The following is a 23327-nucleotide window of genomic DNA, read 5'->3' as shown; positions in this document are numbered from 1 at the left end:
CTCTAGAGATAGCAAAGAGGCTCTCTTCTTTGCAGGATGAGTGTTGACATATATGATCTCAGACGTCAGACGTTATGCGTGGTGTTCTGTATAAATATTGCTGTGCAAATAAAGTCTTTCTCTTTCCGGTCTACCACTTACCGATTGTAGGAGCGTGAATTATTTCCTCCGTATATTACATACATTTACCCTACCGTAGCCTAGTGAGAATGGCTACGACAACAGGTTATGGGCCCAGGTCACGAGATGGAAGTAGGTGGAGTAGATTGTGTTTTGACGGAGATGAGAAGAAGTACGAAATTTGGGAGACAAAGTTTTTGGGCCACATGCTACTAGGACTGAAGGATACCCTCCTCAACGAGCCTGGCTCCGACGATGAGGAAGACGACGTTGAGGACGACATAAAGAAAAATGAAGAGGTATATGCAGAAATGATACAGTTCTTGGACGATAAAAGCCTGTCGTTAATATTGAGAGATGCTACAGACAACGGAAGAAAAGCTTTCAAGATACTGAGAGACTACTACGCAGGTAAAGGCAAACCAAGAATAATTAGCCTGTACACGGAGCTAACGTCTTTGCAAAAGAGTACAGATGAAAGTGTGACGGACTACATAATTAGGGCAGAAGCAACAGTTACAGCACTTCGAAATGCTGAAGAAAGACTGAGTGATGGACTTTTGATTGCCATGATTTTGAAGGGATTGCCGGAATCATTCAAACCGTCCGTTATCCACGTTACGCAAACGGACGAGAATCTAGTTTTTGCTGAATTCAAGACAAAATTGAGAAGTTTTGAAGACACTGAAAAATATCGTGTTAGCTCGGAAGACAACGTCATGAGGGCGAGTGCTACAGTTCGGGGGAGAGAGTTTGTGAATACGGCCCCAGATTGAGAGAAGTGAGCCTCGTTATCCTCAAAGAGACAGTACCTCTCTGAGTATGTTACTGATGTGAAGTCTAATGACCAGGGGCCGTATTCACAAAGAATCTTAGGGCTAAAAGTAGCTCATAAGTGGCAAATTTAGGAGAAACTCCTAAAAATAATGGGCGTGTCAGTCTTAAATGTGGGACTCCTAATTTTTTTTACTAAGAGCAATTCACAAAATATTTTATCCCTAAAAGTATCACCTAAGTCTAGGACAGCTTAAAACTCCTCATGAGGACTCCTAAATCACTAAGACCTATTCACAAAAAATCGTAAGATGGCTGCAGCCGACTTGGAATTGATAAAAGACATTGCTTAAACCGTGAAGGTATTAATATTGTCAGAGAATCAGCGCGGGATGCAACGACGCCTTTAAACAACGATGTGTCCCGAAGTGAAATGTTTGGAAACATAAAGATAGCCTATTTGGCTTCGCGGAAAACGTAAATGACGACACTGGGAATCATCAGTCAGCCGTTTAATTCATCAAACTATCAACGCACTGTAGACCCCACATCATCCAACAGTTTATCCAGTTGCTTTTGGACAATCGCCTATTACACAATATCAAAGTAAATTCCATGGCGATCGCAGGAATGTCCAGTGACGGGACACACATTACAATAATTCGTCCACCGTGGCCTGGATGTACCGATGACTCGTGCATTTCAACGGAGAGCGGTCGCAGGTTTTTGAGAACTTACCAGCTGGATGCCGCTGGGGTGACAGTGGCTATTGGTCCTGGGACCAGTAGGCTTTCGCCTAGGCTACGGTTCACGTTCGTTTCGCTTTGATCAATTAAGATTGGAGGGCTTGAAGGGCCGTATGTGCTGATATTTGAAGTGGTCAAGGGCTGGAAATATAATAGCCTAACAGTTTGCTGGGTGCTTTTATTACTGCCTTGATTACATGCAATTGCCATATTATATATTGATCGCTTTCTAATTATCTTATCGTGCAAAGTGTCATTCCCGTTGGATGCACAAACTTGTCATCATGCGTGTGCATTCTGCTAACTGCACTGTCCATAACTATTTAATATGACTTAATTTGAAGCCTAGGTTATTCTCTTATTTTCAGTTGATATAGTGGGATTGTTAGAGGGACGTCACTGTTAGAGGGACGTCACGAATGAGTTTTTAATGAGAGAGCCTGTCAACAACCAATCACCGTCCTCACCCCTTCTAAACTCGTGCATGAGAATCGACGTCATCCATAGCAATGGAGTTTTTATCCTAAGCTTAGGAGTTGGTATTATCCTTAGTATGAGTAGGTCTCAGAGCCGTTGTGAATCACTTTTAAGAAATTACTCCTACGTAAAAGGAGCACTCCTAGTGGTAAGATAAAAGGCTTTGTGAATACGGCCCCAGGTGTCAATTAACATTGACTACTGCTATAGAATGTGTGATGCACCGCAAACATTCAAAGAAGCTATGAGCTCACCTAAGGCAGAGATTTGGGCTAAAGCTATGAATGAGGAAATGGATTCTCTTAGAGAAAACAACACATTCACACTGACTACCCTACCAGAGGGCAAACAAGAAGTGGGAGGTAGATGGGTCTATGCTATCAAAACGAATGCAGATCAGTCAGAAACCTACAAGGCCAGATATGTTGCCAAAGGTTACAATCAGAATGATGGAGTTGTAAAAATGAGTCAGAGGTACATATCCAAAGTTCTGGAAAGATTTGGCATGACAGATTGTAAGCCTAGGTCAACCCCATGTGAACAGAAAATGGAGTACAACAGTGATGCTGACCCTGTTGATGCTAAAACTTACCGTGAGATGGTAGGTAGTCTGATTTACATAATGACATGTACCAGGCCTGATCTAAGTTGGATTGTGAGTAAGTTATCACAGTATTTGTCAGAACCAAATGAACAACACTGGATAACAGCTAAGCATGTGATGAGGTATCTGAAAGGCACAATTGATCATGAGTTATGTTACAGGAAAAGTGAGGCAAATCAAAAACTTGTGGCATACAGTTATTCTGATTGGGCTGCTGATATAAATGACAGACGAAGCACTACGGTATACTGTTTTAGTCTAACTGATGATGGTCCACTGATTTCGTGGAAGTCCAAAAAGCAGGCCACAGTTGCCTTATCAACATGTGAGGCTGAATACATGGCGCTGGTACGGTGTTCATTTTAGGACATTGTCAGATCTCAGTCTCAGTTGTCATTCTCACTTGGTCAATTGTCATTCTCACTTGGTCAATTCTCATCCTCACATGGCATTTTGTCAGTTCTCATTCTCACATGGCATTTGTCAATTCTCATCCTCACATGGAATTTTGTCAGTTCTCATTCTCACATGGCATTTGTCAATTCTCATCCTCACATGGAATTTTGTCAGTTCTCATTCTCACATGGCATTTGTCAATTCTCATCCTCACATGGCATTTTTGTCAGTTCTCATTCTCACATGGCATTTGTCAATTCTCATCCTCACATGGAATTTTGTCAGTTCTCATTCTCACATGGCATTTGTCAATTCTCATCCTCACATGGAATTTTGTCAGTTCTCATTCTCACATGGCATTTGTCAATTCTCATCCTCACATGGCATTTTTGTCAATTCTCATTCTCACATGGCATTTGTCAATTCTCATCCTCACATGGAATTTTGTCAGTTCTCATTCTCACATGGCATTTGTCAATTCTCATCCTCACATGGCATTTTTGTCAGTTCTCATTCTCACATGGCATTTGTCAATTCTCATCCTCACATGGCATTTTTGTCAGTTCTCATTCTCACATGGCATTTGTCAATTCTCATCCTCACATGGCATTTTTGTCAGTTCTCATTCTCACATGGCATTTGTCAATTCTCATCCTCACATGGCATTTTTGTCAGTTCTCATCCTCACATGGCATTTTGTCAGAAAAAAAGTTGTCAGTCAGAGCAACATTAAGGATTATATAGTGGAACAACGGTAATCGACGTCGGCTTGAACATTAGTCTGTTTAGTTTCAAATCTTGACCAAAGCAAATTTTAAACGATGCTTTATATTAAAAAAAAAAGCCTGTAAATTATCTTTATTCTCTATGCCGTTGGAACATAGTGAACGTGCTTTTGAAATACTGGTCAGAACTTTTGTAAAACCAATGAGTGCTTTTGGACAACTGGTCAGTGCAGGGCACTGAAAAGGGGGAGAAAGTGCTTTGTGCAACCGGATCAAGGTCTTTCTCTTCCTAACTGGCTCCATAACTCTATCTCAAATAATCTATACTACCAACAACACCAAAAAATCTAAATCTCCAACTATCGCTTATTCTCCAACCACTGACAATAACTACCACGAATACAAGATGAGTTTTGGTACATCGTATGGGGTTGGCGTCACCAAGACCAAAATCATTTTCAAGCTGCCACCTGTCATAACATTCACACTCACAACTCTGTTTGAAATTGTAGCGTGGCTAACGTTAGCACAAACAGCACTGGGTCCTTTTTGTTAGTCGCACTTTCATGGAGTTCATTGAATGAGATATAAAGGTCTGATCGACTTACTTTAAAATGTAGATGAATCCTCGTGGTCTTGTCTTTTCAACAAGGTGTTCCTTGCCTTCGTAACCTTAGCAGGCGTTTTACAATCCAACCGTAAATATTGGCTTTAACATTACAGTATACATTGGCAGCTGAGGATTTGGATCCGTGACGTCACACTTGCCAACCGTATAGTCGAAGCATCCCGCGAAAAGTGAACAAACGAACCACTTGGTGAAGCACTTGATTCAAATGAGGCTTCAGACGTCACCGGTGACGTCATCTCGGCAAAACGATACAAGCCTCGATACGCGCTCCGGTGATGAAGTGCTTCATTTTCGCGACACAAGCTCCGAAGCCTCGGGTTCATTTGTAACATCAATAGTTACTAGTGCAGTGCCCGTAGGAATTATGCATTCTGTAGTGTTAGCAGACGTAGGTGTAGCTGTTGGGTAGTGTAATAGCAACACATATTTGCACTCCACATAGGTACAGGTTACACTGAAGTATTATTGTGATGCATGTCTCCTTTTCATTAAGAAATGTTTTAATGTTTATTTGCGCGTATTTCGTGGACTCCATAGCAACAGATGGGAAAGCAATGAACAATCTGAAAGCCTCCGAGGCTTATCAATATTATCTACCATTTGTAGCGGTGTAGTACTCCACTCTTGCGTTGTGATTTTGATTGGCACCCAGCCGTTTATTCATACACTCTGACAGGTTTAATGAACACAGAGCAAAGGCGATCACACACAGTATCTTGGGAATGACAGCCTCTCCCAGCCAGGGTAAATGCAGACTGAGGTTTTTAATATTGCAATAATGAGAAAACAAAGTACACACGAATTATAACAGATACATCGGGACACTAATACATCGTAAAACCTCTCTCATTGCGTCAGTAGATGCATGCCATAAACACATGGTCACTGGTCTAGGCTAACCGGCAACGATGAATAGAAAGCTAACTCTTATACAAATACATCAAACTACAATATACTACTTAACATGGTAATGAGAGTTGGTTACATGCCAGGCCCATACGCATCAGCTGGGGTAACATCTATGACGACGACTGTTCTATGACTATGACATAATTCACGTCGCTAAAATTATTGCGTTTTGCATACGCCATGAATAAGTGCTGTAATCACAGTTACGTTTCAACCATGCTTATGAAATGAGTTTGCCAAGTTGTAAGTCGAATAAGTGCAGAAATGTACTGTAAAAATACGCTATACTAATAAACAATATGAATATTTTGATGTATTATTATTCCCTGTCTGTTAGATGACTGTACAATATAAAGAAGCTTAAAAATAAACGAATAGATGAAATCAATCACTGTCTTAAGATTACCTGAGCAAAAGTCTGTATCTGTTCACCAAGAAGAATTTGAATGCGGACCTCCTTATCGAATCCAACGCTATTCTGAACTTTGAGTGAAGGCAGGATAGTTTTAATACCGCTATGCGTATATGTTCGATTGTGACGTCATTTCGGTGCACAGTGTTACTTGCTACGGGAAACGATAACCCATTAGTGCCTACGGGAAACGGTAAAATACAAATGTCTCGCGAACTATGATTTCAAAAATCTTCAAAATCAAGGATGCACAGGTTCATGACATGCGTAAGCTACATGCGAAATCTCATAACTAACGTAACTACCGTCAGGGAGATATGCCCTAGACAGACTGACTGACAGACACACAGATATTCCTGGATTTATAGATGAACTAGTGCAGTGCCCGTAGGAATTATGCATTCTGTAGTGTTAGCAGACGTAGGTGTAGCTGTTGGGTAGTGTAATAGCAAGACATATTTGCACTCCACATAGGTACAGGTTACACTGAAGTATTATTGTGATGCATGTTTCCTTTTCATTAAGAAATGTTTTAATGTTAGCCTTTTTGGAGATATACCAACAAATAAAGTTTGAGATTATGTAGTGGATGCAGTTGAATATAGATGTCAACCAGTGGAGGCTTCTCCATTGAGGAGAGGGAGGAAGATCCTCCTTAACATTTTGAGAATAAAAAGTGTACTTTGCCCAGACTACTGTGATTAATTAAAACCCTTAAATATGACTACTTTAATACCTTTGTATATGTAATGTTAGTTTCCCTGGGTAAAGATGGCATTAGCACCCCTATCGCTATCGAAAATTACTGCCGGAGGACCTTCCTCCCTCTACCCTCCATTGACTCCCATTAATTTCTCTGCCTGCGCTGGCGGCCGGTGGAATGCGTTGACTTCAATGGCAGAGAGGAGGACGATCCTCCTCTGAGAGGGTGTGACTAGTTTAGGGGTCTGGATAGCGCTAAAATCTATTAACGAATAGGCTGGAGTCACGTCTACGCTATGAACCAATAAGCAGAAGCCCTGGATATGGTGGGTGGGGTTATCCCCTCAAATCTAGGCTACGAAAGATAATCTGCTCAGTCTAGGAGACACAGTTAAGCAAGAAGATCCGATAATTTTAATAATGAGAACACATTAGCATATTAGCAAATAAAGTAAACTATGGAAACCGAGGACATGTTCATGTTTTATTACAGAAACCATTCCATGGGGTGAGTTACAATGACAAGTTGGCCATTAAAGCAACAGGTAGACCAATTCCAAAGATTGAAATCACCAAAAGCAACGGCAGAGTCAGTGTCGTGAGTGCTACACGGTTTGCTAGGTAGGCTACTCGTGGGTGACTGGTAGCATTACCAACAATCGGTTATATTGCTGGCCCTGTCTACTAATGAATGTCAACTCTCCAACGTGGTCTTTTCATGGATTTACTAATATAAAAAATATTGACAGGGCAACCAAGCGCCACGACAAATGTTAAGACCACGTTGGTGCTGCTATCCGCCTTTCATTGCTAGGTGAAGTGCGTGGCAATAGGGAGGTGGTAAAACGTCTGTTAGATGCAACGGCTTACCTAGGCATGCTAGAGTTGTCATTCAGGGGGCATGACGAAGGGGGAAAATTCTGACAACAAGGGCAATTTCAGGGAACTTGCGGAGGTGGTAGCTAAGTATGACCGTGTTCTGGCAGAACATCTGGAAAGCTCCACCGTCTTCACAGGCATGTCAAAAACAATCCAGAACGATCTAATTGCAGCCATTCACCATTTGATTGAAACAGAGCTAGAAAAGGAACTTAACAGGGCACACTTCTTTTCCTGGCAAATTGACGAGACCACAGACATTAACTGTCATTCTCAGCTGTCTGTCATCTTGCTCTATGTTGATGACCACGGAACAATTCAGGAACGCCGTTTTTCTAGCCAATAATACTTGCGCAAAAGGATGTAAGTGAATGATTCAGAGCATGATGCATTTGAAATGGCATCAATTATGGTCTTGTGTCTTCATTCTTCTTAAAACAATTTTAGCTGAAAATAATCAGACAAATTACAACCAATAGCTTCAGTCATTGAGTGGAAAAAATAGGCCCAATGATTGGCCCAGAATCTTTTATTTAGTTTTACAAATCAAGAGTAGTCCTGATTTGACTAATTGGCTTTGCATCCTTTCCTTCTGGCCTGGACTAGTCCATCAAAGACATGCTGCCCACCAGCTTTCAAAGTACAATGCTGCCACTGGTGAATTTATCAATTTTATTCACATAATTATCCCTCCCGGCTATTTTGTGCTGTAGTTCACCAAAACACCCTGAAACAACTTGAGTCTCACATACTTATGTCACCAACAGTACAAACGGGCCAATGGCAACCAAGCGCGCAGTCCTTCCTCCCTCACTTTAAAAACCACCAGCCGCCACTGATGTCAACGTTGCTGTCTAAACTATAAACTAAATGTCATATGTCTTTGCTTTAAGAATGTGTACAACTTGTACTGTACTTGTACAACTTGTACTGTACTATCAGCTTTGAGCATTGTGTATCGTGGTTTTTCATTTTAAACGCATTGGCACGTTTATGAGAACTGTTTAGACGCATATTAAAAGTTTCACCGTTTTACTAATCGTCGTTTATTTTCCCTTGCTGTCTCATAGATAGATTAAGCATATGTCTGTTGACGGGGTGCGGTTGGACTTTGATCAACGATGTCATATTATTTTCGAAGTCTGTATTAAATTATCAGAATAATACGGGGCACTTTTTAAATATCATTATTTTGAGATCCGGCGCTAGAATCTCTGAGAACACTTTAATGTAAGACCCTTGGTAACCAATAACAGTTTACCATTCATTATACTCTGAAAGGTATGATGGTCCCATATGGTTTCCCTTCAGACCATGTTTGATCTATAGGAAACTCACCTTGTTTCACTGCCGTATGTAGTCTGTGTTTTCTTGTTCCAGTATGTGTAAATAATAAGCCACTTAATTGTCTTGTTGCAAAAACTGACAATCGAGTTTGACCATCCGATTTTATAGGTTCTGAGCGTGACGTAGCTTGTTTGATTGTGACGTCATTTCGGTGGACCGACTGACAGTGCTACGGGAAACGATAACCCATAGTGCCTACGGGAAACGGTAAAATACAAATATCTCGCAAACTATGAATTCAAAAATCTTCAAAATCAAGGATGCACAGGTTCATGACATGCGTAAGCTACATGCGAAATCTCATAACTAACGTAACTACCGTCAGGGAGATACACCCTAGACAGACTGACTGACAGACACACAGAGATTCCTGGATTTATAGATAAATGGTGTAACGTGTGTAGCTCCCTCAGTTAAGATAAACAGTTAAATATCGATACATCCATTGGTAGCCAATTCAGTGGCAGTAATAGTTACGTTGTTAAACATACTGAGTGCCTAGTTTCCCAATCATCATTGTTTCAATATGTATGTGAGGCATTGTGTGCGTACCTGATAAAAGTAAGTGTGTTTCATGAAGTTATAGTGGGCTTTACATTGCTATTAGCGTTTATCTTATATTGACTTGAGGATGAGTTCATACTGTTCATACTGTTAATATAATACGAATGAGATCTTTGTTGCTAAGTGTAATGTCCACTATGATATGTGTCTTAATAATATCGGTTATGTGTGATTGTTGTTATAGTGTAACAATCATTCATGTTTATGTAATCCAGTGCAGTGCTGATTGGTCCCTATTCCCACTGCAGACCACACCCATATGTACCATCTCATGCAGTGTCATGTAGTGAAAGCAGAAATATACAGTCCTTTGACCTCAGTAACAAATATTCTACTCAAACCTGTTTTTCTTCTTATTGTGGAGTGCTATTTTAACCGTGCCGCCCAACTGCGCCCCCCCCCTCAAAAATATGTCACCAGCCGCCACTGTCTGTCACACAACATTTCACTGCAAATGTGTCATAAGACTTTGTAGAACATTATGGATACTAGGGTTAAATACGTAAATCAATCTACAACTACATTTGATTTAACTCTGCTTTTTAAACATGGCACTATACACAGCAGTACTGATTTAACATGGGGCTTGTTGTGCACCTAATGTGTCCCACTTTCAGGCTTTAATGCTGTTATCCACTCAATGCTTTATACACAGAGGCCAGATGCAGGAATGGGACCCAGATGCTGTCAGTGACCTGTTTACCAAGTCTCCACAGGAGGACCTGGAACACATATTCCAGGTTTGGATGCAGTACTGCTATACCAGGGGTGTCAGAGTCATTTTAGTTAAGGGGCCACATACTGCCCACTCTGATCTGAAGTGGGCCAGACCAGTAAAATCATAGCACAATAACGCACACAAAACGTTAATATTTATTTTTATTTTTATTTATGTTTAAATCAGTCGTGAAGGTTTTTGGATAATAAACCCTATTTTAAGGTCTTTCTACAATAAACTAGAAAAACATAAAACCAAAAACTCAGACATCAGCCCACTGTTCATCTACCTGGGCTGTTCTCTGCAGATTCCCTCGCTTTGTGATGCGTTTGTCGCCAAAAACGTCACAAAGCGTCACAAAGCAAGCACTGCTGTGTCCGGAGCAGACATCGAATTTACGCTGTTTTTGAAGCAATTACTGGATCGATTAGAACAATTGCAAAACGTTTGTTCTCGCAGTATTCCTCATTGGCAAAACCCTGCCGGTTCTTGGGGCACACAATTTCCGAAGTCTTCATGTTTTCACGAACTTACCCTCACAGTATGGCTTTAAGGCTAGTGCTATTTCATTAGCAGTAAGGTAGCTAGCTTTCACTGCTGCCTCACTTATCTCTCGGCTCCAGGTAAAAACGGCCTGTTGTTTCTTTAGACTTGCTAGCAGGTAATTTGTCTTCTCTTTTCACAGTTACCTTGCAAGCGGTCATATTTTTTGACCCCCAGTGGACTGATTAGGAATAGGAATCTACTTTTATATAAATGCAATTTATGTCTTTCCGTAATTTTCACACTTAGCAAAGTCATCGGGTGGGCTGAGCTGGACCCCCTAGTGGGCTGGATCCGGCCCGCAGGCCGTATGTTTGACCCCCCTGTGCTATACTGAAAATGCCCAAAGGAATTGCATGCTGGGAGAATGAATACAGTTAATATGCAGCAAACACAGACATACTCAGCAGTAATGATAATGAATACAGTTCATATGCAGCAAACACAGACATACTCAGCAGTAATGATAATGAACACAGTTCATATTGTAAGATAAAATCAGTTCAGGATAGGTTTATTAGGTAGAATAGGTTTCATCTCTAAACTGTTTTGCAGAGACCAGAGTGAAAAACAGGCCTGGTAAGGTCAGGTCACTTGCTACAGACTCTCTAGCAGGCCAGGACAGGAGAATGTGGCCTGTGATACATAGTATGTCTCTAGGGAGATAACATGGTCAGCTAGTCTGTGAGAAACAGAGGTGCAGGGACTTCACACGTAAATGTCCTATTGCTGAAAAACAACAGATAAACCATGTCATAGATCCCATGACACCACCTGTTACCAGGAGGGGCCCACGAAATGACATCAGTGAGAAATGGAGTATAAGAATTGTTTCTTCTTTAGGGCAGATCAGAACTCCGGAGTCTCCTGTTGTGTTTACTGGATGCAATTGTCTTGTGAACTCAACTGTATTTGTGCTGCTACTTATCAAGTAAAGCTCTTACCTTGTTACAACAAAACCTTCGTGCTGGCGTACTTTACCGGGTCCTGAACTAAACGCAAGTGTAAGAAATAATTATCTTACAATATGCAGCAAACACAGACATACTCAGCAGTAATGATAATTAATATAGTTCGTATGCAGCAAACACTCATCAATAATGATAATAAATAAAAAATGTAATACTTTTATATGTGGATAGATACATTAATGACATACGTACATGTTAATATAAAATGCAACTTGTGGAAATCTCTCTTACTGTATATTCATATTTACATGTCGCTCCTTATCATTTCCATTTAAGAAGGGTTAAGTGATGTTCTGCAGTTAAAGCAGACTTATCTCACAGTAAACCAAATGGCTACTGCTACATAATGTCTCCACTACAAGTCAATCTCTTGAAAGAAGCAGCAGTTAAAGCAGACTTATCTCACAGTTAACCCAATGGCTCATATCATATGAGATCATAGCATAGATCAATCCCAGTGAAGAGTGAAAAGCTGCATCGCTCTTTACAGATGCCTTCTAACATTGTAGCAACACTACAAAAGAGCAGTGTTGTATAATGTATCATATCAATAAGTAATAACATATCGATACTTATAAACCACAATAACACTTTAGTTGAAGGGTAATTCAATGAGGATTTTAAATCACCTTCATAATTACTGAAAAAATATGTGTTTAGGACATTTACATTTAGTCATTTAGCAGACACTTTCATCCAAAGCGACGTATAAACGAGAGAACAATCAAGCTACGAGCAATAGAGATCTAGTGTAACAATAAATACTATTTTACATAAGAATTTTAAAAAAAGTACAGGAATGTAGCCTTGGAATTGCAAGTTAGGAAAGGAGATTTCTGAAGAGTTGGGTCTCCAAGAGCTTCTTAAAGGTAGAGAAGGACGCCACTCCTCTGGTAGTGCTAGGCCACTCGTTCCATCAATGTGTTACTACGAATGTGAATAGTCTAGATTGCTGTACTTGCACAGCCGGCAGTGCTCAACAACGCTCATTAGACGAGCGCAGCATCCTGGGAGTAAAATTTATGAAGAGCGTATGTCAGTATTCACTAGGTGAACATATTGACACAAACGATGCTCCCATAACATGAGTAGTTCATGCTGTCATAATTTCCCCCTAACAGTTACAGTGTGTTGGTCCCCGCCACAACGTTCACTAGAGGACGTTACCAGAACGTTTTTGACGTTCGTAGCAAGTCTACCTTTGGTCCTTCTGTGACGTTCGCATGAGTCTTAAAACTGACTTTTAGGGAACATTATAATTTGGTCTCCCCAGGACGTCCTTCAAAAACGTCCCGTCACCTTTACCTGTGGTCCCTTGACGTCCTCTGATGGACCTCTCTGAACCAGAGGTTCCCCTAGAGATTTTTTTTTTCATTTGCCCGACATTGTAATGATAAGCCAATACCTAACCTATTTCTTCTTCTTAATTAGCCTATTGAAGAAAACTGACGGCCTGCGTAGCTTAAATAATAACATAATCAGGTAGTTTAGAATGCAACATGTTTATTTTCCTAAGTTTACAATGGGAAACAAAACATTAATGTCTGATGCGCGTCAATAAGTGACCTTTAATCGCAACCTGCTGTGGCGTTTAAATGAGCGCCACAACATGGTCATTGCTCTGTTCAATGAAAGCAGAGATTCTTAAATTATTCGACCCTCTTGTGAACCCTTTGCGTCGCCTCTCGCAGTGCTAACAGAACATTTTACTGTGACTATCAATTACCTCGCACCTTAGCCAAGAGAACTTGTCACTCCATAACGACATAAACGCCCGACATTTCGGCTCTTTCTCTGGTGATGCTGTTCGAACATCTAGGGATTTCAGGTATTCAGTGTTTGGAAAGTTCACTTTCTACATGAACTAGCTCAGTTAATTGTTCATAATTCAAAATTTTGAACTAAGTTCACAGCTCCAATTTTCAATATGCTGCGAGTGCGAGCTATAATTTTTCCAAATCTCTGTCTGCAATAGCCTACCGCTCTCGGATACGTAACGCGCTCACGCATGGGCATAGACAGTATAATAAAATTAAACCCATTCAGACGCAACACTGCAGGTATTACAGGTTCATCCTTGTCAGACGGTTTACCCTCATCACTTGTGTTTGGCCTCTGAAAAAAAGCTTTTAAGGCCAGTCTGCTTGGCTATGTTGGATCCTTCTCACTCAGTTCGCTCCTCGTTTGAAACCGAGGGTTTGCCCTTTATTTAAAATGCAGCATATGCGTGTTGTTAAATAACTTTCTAACGGCAGATTAGCCTGTTCCTTTAAAACAAAATAAGGGCAGTGCACGTTTGCTTTATAGGCCTAAATATTAGGATTGTTGTCAAATCCAGATTGTGTTTGCGAGACGGGATTTTTAAGAAATTCCAATCAGACAATTTGACCGGTGACGTTCTGTTGCAGCATCTTTGAAGGCCTGTGGAAAGCTCAATGTTAAAGCTAGACACTTGATAGACCTTCCTATGTATGCATTTTTTTGGAATCATGCAGACATTACATTTATAGCACAGATCAGTAGAGAAGCATTCAAATTTATTTTATTTCATCATTCTTAGTTTGGCTAGTTATTCTGCCTCCCTGCACGCAGGTCCGTGACGTGCCATGGATGTTGATTAAAAAAGGAATCATTAAGGAAAACCCTCAATGCCTAGTGACTGAGATCGCTACAATATGCTTTTCCTCAAACCCTCGGAAAAAAATTACTAAGTTTGTTGGCTGTCTCACACTGTGATAAACGTGTTAAAGTGACACAATAGTAATCAGACAGTGTTAGTACAGTAGGTAGCGATGTGGTTTAGTAATAGGAAGGTTTACGGTTCAATTCCCATGCCTGCAATGAAGTTTGTAAGCGTGTGGGTCTGTGTGTGTGTCTATGCATATCATATGAAATGTGTAATATAAATTAACTTGAACTTGTGTGTGTGTGCGCCCAGTAAGCAATATGACGGCTCCGCGATCTACTTTTATTTTATTTTCTTCATTTAGCTCAGCAAAAACGGTCGTGCCTGCTACGTCCACGGTGCGTCCTTGAATAACGTCCCCAGGACGTCTAACCCTAGGACCTATATGTCTATGGTCTAAAACACGTTTCCCAGAAGTCACCACAATGCCCTCAGGACGTTCTTGGAACTTCCTTTATAACGTCCCCAGGACCTATAGAAAACGTTTCCCAGTCACTGCAACGTCCTCGGGACGGTCTTGGAACGTCGTGCAAAACTTCCTTGAGTTGTCAAGGGAACCATACACATTTACGTTTTTAGAACGTTCAGAGAGACCATTACAGGACGTCGAGGGGACGTAATTTTGCTTACAGGGTAAAGTGGTCCCATAAGGGTTGAGGTAAATGTTCTGGTACTATGGTTTTATGGCATAATTACATGCAAGTGTGACCAGCTATTTGCTCTTTAGGTGTTAGAGGAGAAAATCATCCTCTTCGTGAAGAATGAGCTGAAGAGATTCAAGAGGATGCTGACTCCAGATTACCAAGAGAACTTTGAGAGTAAAGAGGAGGGTGAGAGTGAAGCCAGAGAAGGGGCTCTGAAGATGGCACTGCACTGCACTGAGCTAAAAGGAAATCTAAAGAACAAGTACCAGAGTGTGTCTGAAGGAATACCCAAGCAAGGAAGCTCTGCTCTTCTAGAAAAGATCTACACTGAAGTCTACATCACAGAGGGAGGAAGTGGAAGAGTAAATGAAGAGCATGAAGTCAGACAGATTGAGTCCAGATCCAAGAGACCTGCTGGACAGGAGACACCAATCAGATGCAGTGACATCTTTAAACCCTTACCTGGCCAAGACAAACCAATCAGAAGTGTTGTAACAAAAGGAGTGGCTGGCATTGGTAAAACCGTCTCAGTTCAGAAATTCATCCTGGACTGGGCAGAAGGAAAAGAAAACCAGGATATCCACTTCATATTTCCACTCCTTTTTAGGGAGCTCAACCTCATTAAAGAACAACGGCTCTCTTTGATGGATCTCCTCCACCACTTTTTAACAGAAATAAAGCAGTCAACTTTTCCCAGCCAAGGGAAGTACAAAGTGTTGTTCATCTGTGATGGTTTGGATGAATGTCAACTCCAATTAGACTTTCAGAAAAATGAAAGTTTGACTGATGTGACAAAGGTCACCTCATTGGACATTCTCCTGACAAATGTCATCAAGGGTAATCTGCTACCCTCTGCTTCACTTTGGATTACCTCTCGACCAGCAGCAGCCAATCAAATCCCACCTGACTGTGTTGACCGGGTCACAGATGTACAAGATGTCTGGTGATCCAAAAGGGCAAAACAACAGAGAAGTTCAAGCTGCTTGTTCAAGGGGAAGAGATCCCGAACATCCAGGGGAACCCTATTAAGTGCCTTGGAAAGTGGTATGATGATTCCCTGTCAGACAAAAACAGCATCTCCAGCACTTTTAAACAAGTTGAGGAATGGTTGAACAAAATCGACAAGTCTGGCCTGCCTGGGAAATATAAGTGCTGGATCTACCAACATGGCCTACTCCAAAGACTTATGTGGCTTCTCACCATCTACGAAGTGCCAATAACATCAGTTGAAGGGATGGAGAGGAGGTTCAACAAGCACCTTCGAAGATGGTTGGGAATACCCCCGAGCTTTACATCAGTGGGGCTCTACATAAGGTCGGGCCAGCTCCAGCTCCCCCTGTCCTCAGTTGTGGAGGAGTTTAAAGTTGCCAAGTGCAGACTTTCCCTCACATATAGGGACTCAAAAGACCAACTCACCAGGGAAGCAGGAATAAGAACACGATCCGGCAGAAAGTGGGCCGCCAGCACTGCAGTTAACCAGGCAGAATCTTCTCTGAGGACCAAAGACACCATAGGGAACCTTTGCACTGGAAGGCAGGGTCTAGGAACATCTCATTTCCAGCAGTGGTCAAAGTCCACTCCCAAGGAAAGGAGGACCATGATCCAGGATGAAGTTCGAAACCTTGAGGAAGAAGGAAGAAGAGCTAAATCCATCGAGCTCGCAACTCAAGGTGCCTGGACAAGGTGGAACCTTCCTAAAAGAACAATCACGTGGAGTGAGATGTGGCGGCTGGAGCCGTTCCGTATCTCCTTTATGCTCCGAGCAGTGTACGACACCCTACCGACCCCAGTCAACCTGCACAGGTGGGGAATGAGGGAGGACCCACTGTGCAGGCTGTGTGGCGGTAAAGGAACCATGGCGCACATCCTATCAGGGTGCAAAACAGCATTGACCCAGGGGAGGTATAGGTGGCGCCATGACAAGGTGTTGGCACAGCTCGCAGACATCCTGGAGCAAGAGAGGAAGAAGAAGCGTCCAGCCAAAACAAAACCGCTGTTGAGTAACATCGCCTTTGTAAAAGAGGGTCAGAGACCAGCCGTCCAAAGCCAAGCCAAGCAGAATCTCCTTCAGTCAGCCCAGGGATGGGTTTTGGAGGTCGATCTGGGGAGGAAACTCCACTTCCCAGAGGCAGTACTGTCCACAACCCTGAGACCAGACATCATCATGTGGTCCCTAGAGGATAAGAAAATCATCCTGGTGGAACTAACAGTCCCTTGGGAAGAGAACTGTGAGGAGGCGGCAGAGAGGAAGAAATTGAAGTACCAACAACTTGTCCAGGACTGCCGGGACAAGGGGTGGACAACGTGGCTGATGACAGTGGAAGTGGGTTGTCGAGGATTCCCAGCTCAATCAGCATGGAATCTAATGACAAAGGTTGGACTGAGAGGCCACTTGAGAAAAACAGCTGTTCGTAGGTTGGGAGAAGCGGCAGAGAGAGCCTCCTGTTGGCTCTGGCATAAAAGAGAGGACACTAGCTGGAAGCCTGGAGGAGGGGGGCAGTGACTTGGCCAATCACTGCTGACCCGCCAACTGGAGAGTGTTGTGGTTAAGGGTTGAAACACTCTAAGAAGGTTGGGGACCACCTGACGACCCCTCCTCCAGGCCAAGGTGTCATCTATTAGAAATGGACTGAAAATTGCATCTTTGATGTATTAAAAACCTACAAGGGTTCAATGACCCACAGAAGGAGGAGTACTTCCGGAAGAAGATCAATGATCAGAATCTTGCCAGCAATATCATCTCTCACATCAAATTATCAAGAAGCCTCCACATTATGTGCCAAATACCAGTGTTCTGCTGGATTGCTGCTACTGTTCTTGCTGTGATTCTTGGCTCGTCAGGAGGTGGACAGATTCCAAAGACTTTGACAGAGATGTATACCTATTTCCTCATTTTCCAGACCAAACAGAGAAGTAGCAAGTTTGAAAATGTATATGACCTTGATCCACAGTGGAACCAGGAAGTTATCCTTGGTCTTGGGAAGTTGGCTTATGAACAGTTAGAGAAGGGAAATCTGATTTTCTATGAAGAAGACCTAAAAGATTCTGGCATTGATATGAGAGAGGCAGCAGTATGCTCTGGCATCTGCTCACAGATCTTTCGAGAAGAATCAGGGCTTTATCAAGGAAAGGTGTGCTGCTTCGTGCATTTAAGTGTCCAGGAGTATCTTGCAGCTTTGTATGTGTTTTTGATTATAGCAGTTGAAGGGAAAGACATAATATCCAGACACCAAGCTCCTGAAAAATCCATTAATCTTTGGAAATGGATATTGAAGAATCCTTCAATGGAGGAATCCATGATCATCTTAAAGAAGAGGGCAGTTGACAAAGCTTTGGAGCATGAAGATGGACGCTTTGACCTATTCCTCCGTTTCCTTCTTGGCCTCTCTCTGAAGTCTAACCAGACACTCCTGCATGGCCTCATACAGAGAAGACAAAATCAGATGGGCAATGAAGAAACAATCAGTTACATTAAGGCAAGGATCAGGGAGGTTCCTTCATCAGAAAGGGTCATCAACCTCTTCCACTGTCTGAATGAACTTAATGATAACTCCTTAGTGGAAGAGGTTCAGAGGTTGCTGAGTGCTGGGACTCTTTCTGGAGCTAAACTCTCACCTGCCCAGTGGTCAGCTCTAGTGTTTGTGCTGCTGACTTCAGAACAGAAGCTAGATGTGTTTGACTTGAAGAAGTTCGTCAGATCTGATGAAGGTCTCCTAAGGCTGCAGCCAGTAGTGGAGGAATCTCAAAAGGCTCAGTAAGTATGGTGGCAGTGTGTATCCTCAGCATGGGAGGAGTTAATAACTCTAGCTGTGCTTCCATCCAACTTTTGAATGCACATTTTGACCATTTGAATAATAGACCCTGTCTAGAAACAACTGAAATTCGTGTAAAATCCTTGAATGCAAATAAACAAGTGATTTACTAGATGGGGTGGATTATCTCACTATTGGCATAGGATATATTGTGACTTAAGTTTGAATTAAATTGGCATTTGTTGCACTTTTATCACATTTTCCTGTGAAAGTTGCCCACAGCTTTTCACAACTCCTGACGCTCATTTTTAATTCTGATATGTGGAGAAACATTTAGTCTTATTTTTGAATTGGTTTAGAAGCACAACACTAATATACAGAGCCAGCAATGTTGTTTTCATAGAGCTTATAGTCACTGGTGGCTGTTTTCCCCTTAAGGCTCAATAGCTGTGGGCTCACTGAAAGGAGCTGTACAGCACTGGCATGTATCCTCAGCAAACCATCTTCAAAACTGAGAAATGTGGATCTCAGTGACAACAGTATTGGAGACATTGGGGTCCAAGAACTCTGTAGTGGACTAAAGAACCCAAACTGCGCACTGGAGACACTCAGGCAAGACATTTTGATTCTTCAGTATTCCCTCATAATGAGTTGTGTTGGATAATTTGTAACTTTTCATTTCTTGATCAAATAACCCCAATGTTACAGATTTTTTCAAATTTTTATGTACAGTTTCAGACACTCATAGACTTTCAATGATAAAAGCTCACTGAACGAACTGCTGAAGTTGTCTCGTATGAAACTAATATCAAGCACATTTTGTGGCAAAGGCTCAGATGTAAATAAGATGTCAAAAGTATCATACTGTATATATTTATATTTAGAATCCTGAAATGATGACTATTAACTAATTGTCTACTGTGGTAAATATTATTATACATGGATTTGCTAACAGTAAACTGTTTTACATATGTTTTTCTCCTCTCTACAGCCTGACATGTTGAATGAGACAACAATTGTGTGAACGTGGCATACATATATATATTAATAGTAGGGCTGTGAAACAATTACAATTTTTAATCAAATTAATCACAGGTTTCTGTGGATTAATCATGATTAATCACATATTTTTCTCTGCATATTTTTGTCAGAAAAAGATGTATGACAAAAGACTGATATATACATTTAAAATGTTTTGTTTTTTTTTATTCATAAAAAAAGTGAAATATTGGTGCTGCAAATGCTGCAAAGCAATACTCTTTTCTATTCCATATTGGACATTAATACATCTAAAATGATGATCCTTAATGATATGGCTTTGAATCAAATCACCGGTTATTGCTCTCAGGTTGTGCCTTATGCATACTGTTGTGTTCTGTAATTCTGCTATATATTGTGCTATCACTAGGAGGCACTGTTCCGCAATCAATGCTAGCTAATACAGTATACGTACATAGAGCAGAAGAAGAGTGAACCTCAATGCTACTAGTCACATACTTTCATGCTGCTGACAGTTCTCAGTAAAGAGTGTTAATATCATCCAGCTTGTCGTTATATTCTGAAGCTTCACTACACCACACATACCTTGGGATACCCAGGAGCAGGTTGCCCATTCACAAAATGCTACAAAGATTAAAATAAAAAAAAGTTCATAATGGCCTTTTGGGACGTTTTGTTCAAGATTGATATAGTATATTAAGCTCCTTGCAACTTGAAGGCGTTTGCTATCGCTAGCTAGCTAGGATGGCTAAGTGTGCAACCTTACAGAGGTAACATTTTATTTTAACATTAACACATTTGTTGGAGAGACTAGTTATGTACTTGTAGTCGTTATAATACTAGTTTACATGAACCATAACTGTTTGGGGGTGTTCTCTCAACTAGATAGTTAGCTAGATAGCATAGTTCGCTACCTGGCAAGCTCAAGAAGCTTCATTTACTTTGGAGCAGACATGTGTGTTTGTTGATCTTTGATACATTGAGTTGGGAATGGGGTCTCCCACACTGTTTCATCCACAGCTGGCTCCTTTCCTCCATTGTTTTGGGCGTTAGAAATGGGGAAAAAAACGACTTGTCACTCTAAAATCTCAGGGTACCTTGTGTCAGCTCTACAAGTCCCGTATGTATGAACACCATTTCACCATGCTCATCAGACCTCAAGGTTGTCTGACCCTCTTCTCTTAGTAGAGGTTGCTCAGGTAGGATTGGACGAGGGCCGTTCTAGGGAGGAGTTTTGCGAACGCTCAATTGTGGGTTTATTGGAAGCTCATTCGGCACATGCGTTAAATGAGTTAAAAAAAAATAAAGCATTAATCCTGTAAATTAATCATTACGCGTTAACACGTTATTTTTCACAGCTCTAATTAATATGTTACTTACCTACTAACTGCAGCTGCCTCCATGCGTGTTTTTTGCTAGCACAATTGCCTGCAATGTCTGCTCCTAAAATTAGGTCAACATATTAACATACATTATTTTCTTCATAAGAACCTTGAGAGGTTAGAAACAAATTAAATATAGATGTAGCTACTAACTACTATCACTCAATTAAAATTTTGAAAAAAACAACATGAATGCCAAATTAGAATTCCATTTATGAATATATCATGCATCCACGATATTGCATATCCATATCATGGCGCAGCACAATTCCGGTTGTGACAATCATACCAGTATATTGCCCACTCCTAATACGCAACAATGTTGTACCAACCTACTCAACTCGAGCCTTGGCCTAGTCCTAATCCTAACTGTGAATGAGTCTGCAAAACTAAAGATAAAAAGGACACTGAAATCTCTGCAATGTCTTTCATTTTTAACAATAATTTTTTCCTTTTCTCTCCACAGCCTTGCAAACTGCAATATTACAGAAGAGGGCTTCAGTTCTCTTGCATCAGCACTGAGATCAAACCCCTCACACATGAGATTGCTGGTGCTGTTTGGGAATAAAGCAGGAGACTCAGGAGTGAAGCATCTTTCTTCTCTTGTTGGGGATCCCAACTGTACACTGGAGTACCTACAGTGAGTATCACAAGACCAAATACTGAATTGATATCATTGTATTTCACAGTGATAGTGAACTGTCATGCCCTTCACATTCCAGAATTTCCCTACGGGATGAATAAAGTATTTTTTCTATCTATCTATCTGTAAAGGGATAATATTAATTCAGCAGTTAACTTTTTTTTTAACACACACACACACACATACACACATACACACACACACACACACACACACACACACACACACACACACACACACACACACACACATAAGCTCCTTTACTATATCACATATGTCTGTCTGTGTTACCCTTAAACTCATAAATCCTAATTTTAGTTTCAAAGTATGATAAATACCATTAGAGGAACTAATGGTGTTAAACTAGCTTGTGCTGAAGACTAGTGATAGCAGTGATATTCCCTACACAACCCTAGGTACAAAAACAAAACACTTGACCCCATATCAAACGTGAAGAAATTACGGGAACTAGTTTTTGCATAAATTGCACAAAATTACAGAGCATACTAGTCTGTGCCCTGATAAAAGGCAAGCATTTTTAAATGTGAGCATGAGCAGAAACAGCTCGCGCTCAACGAACGAACGAAACTGACCAAACCGAAAGGACTTGTGATTGTGATTGTGAACTCACTTTGACCTTTCATTATTTGATTCGCTTTGGTTAAAAGGAACGAGAGGTTTTACTCAATGGAATCGAGTAAAAAGTATGAATTTTCACTTTGAAATGTAGTGGAGTGAAAGTATAAAGTCTCACCAAATAGAAATACTTGAGTAAAGTACAGATACATAGATATGTTACTTAAGTACAGGAACGTATTACATTTACTTCGTTACTGCCCACCACTGCTGATTGCCCATTTTTAATTTGGATATGTGGAGAAACATTTAGTCTTATTTTTTAATTGGTTAAGAAGCACAACACTTATATGCAGACAGCAGCAGTGTCCTTTTCATTGAGCTTAAAGTCACTGGTGGCTGTTGTCCCCTTAAGGCTCAAGAGCTGTGGGCTCACTGAAAGGAGCTGTACAGCACTGGCATGTATCCTCAGCAAAGCATCTTCAAAACTGAGACATGTGGATCTCAGTGACAACAGTATTGGAGACATTGGGGTCCAAGCAGGGACGGACTGGCCATCGGGCATACCGGGCGTTTGCCCGCTGGGCCGGGGTGCAATATGGGCCGATGGTCCCGAATTTTAATTTTAAATTTTTTTCCCCATATAATGGTCTGACCGGCTGGCCCACAAAATTAGTTCATCAGCGGCCCTACTGACACTGGGCTGGCCCAATCACATCGCCTGGGCTGACCCAACACAAACCCCTTTCGATTTGGACCTGCCTATATAATGCATTAGGACGGTAAACAGCGTGGCCCATGGCCTTGACATGCTTGACACGCGCACGCTAGTCTGCGGCCCATTGGCCGTCTTCTTGAGTGACTAGGGTCTCGTCCAATCATATCAGCAAACACCTTCTACCTTTATCTAAACTTTGCCATCAGCTCCCGTGGATGACAGTGCTGGTGGCTACAGCCAGGGAGATACGATACAACGACCTACGGTAAGCTTACTGATCATGAATTAAAACGTCTCTAAAATATGTTTGACTTAAAACCTATGTTCTATGGCCAAGTTCGTTTGCATAGCTAAATACAAGACAAGTCTGTAGCTGTTGCTAGCCCTCAGCCTACTGTACTCTGAAACA

The 23327-nt window shown here is 41.3% G+C and overlaps 1 protein-coding gene across 1 annotated transcript; it reads left to right on the top strand.

Annotated features, from left to right (window-relative positions):
• Positions 1–209: 209 nt before the first annotated feature.
• LOC308382500 (protein NLRC3-like) lies at positions 210–18606 on the top strand (the record flags this gene model as incomplete). Its single annotated transcript, XM_080860907.1, has 4 exons — positions 210–419; positions 9904–10026; positions 14932–15777; positions 17509–18606. 4 exons carry the CDS (start codon positions 210–212, stop codon positions 18604–18606), a joined length of 2277 nt encoding a protein of 758 aa, XP_080717033.1.
• Between the last annotated feature and the right edge of the window lie 4721 nt (positions 18607–23327).

Source organism: Sprattus sprattus, assembly GCF_963457725.1.
Source record: "Sprattus sprattus genome assembly, contig: scaffold_34, whole genome shotgun sequence".
Classification (NCBI taxonomy): domain Eukaryota; kingdom Metazoa; phylum Chordata; class Actinopteri; order Clupeiformes; family Clupeidae; genus Sprattus; species Sprattus sprattus.
The sequence above is the reverse complement of the archived record's forward strand: the minus strand, read 5'-3'. Positions and strand labels throughout refer to the sequence as shown.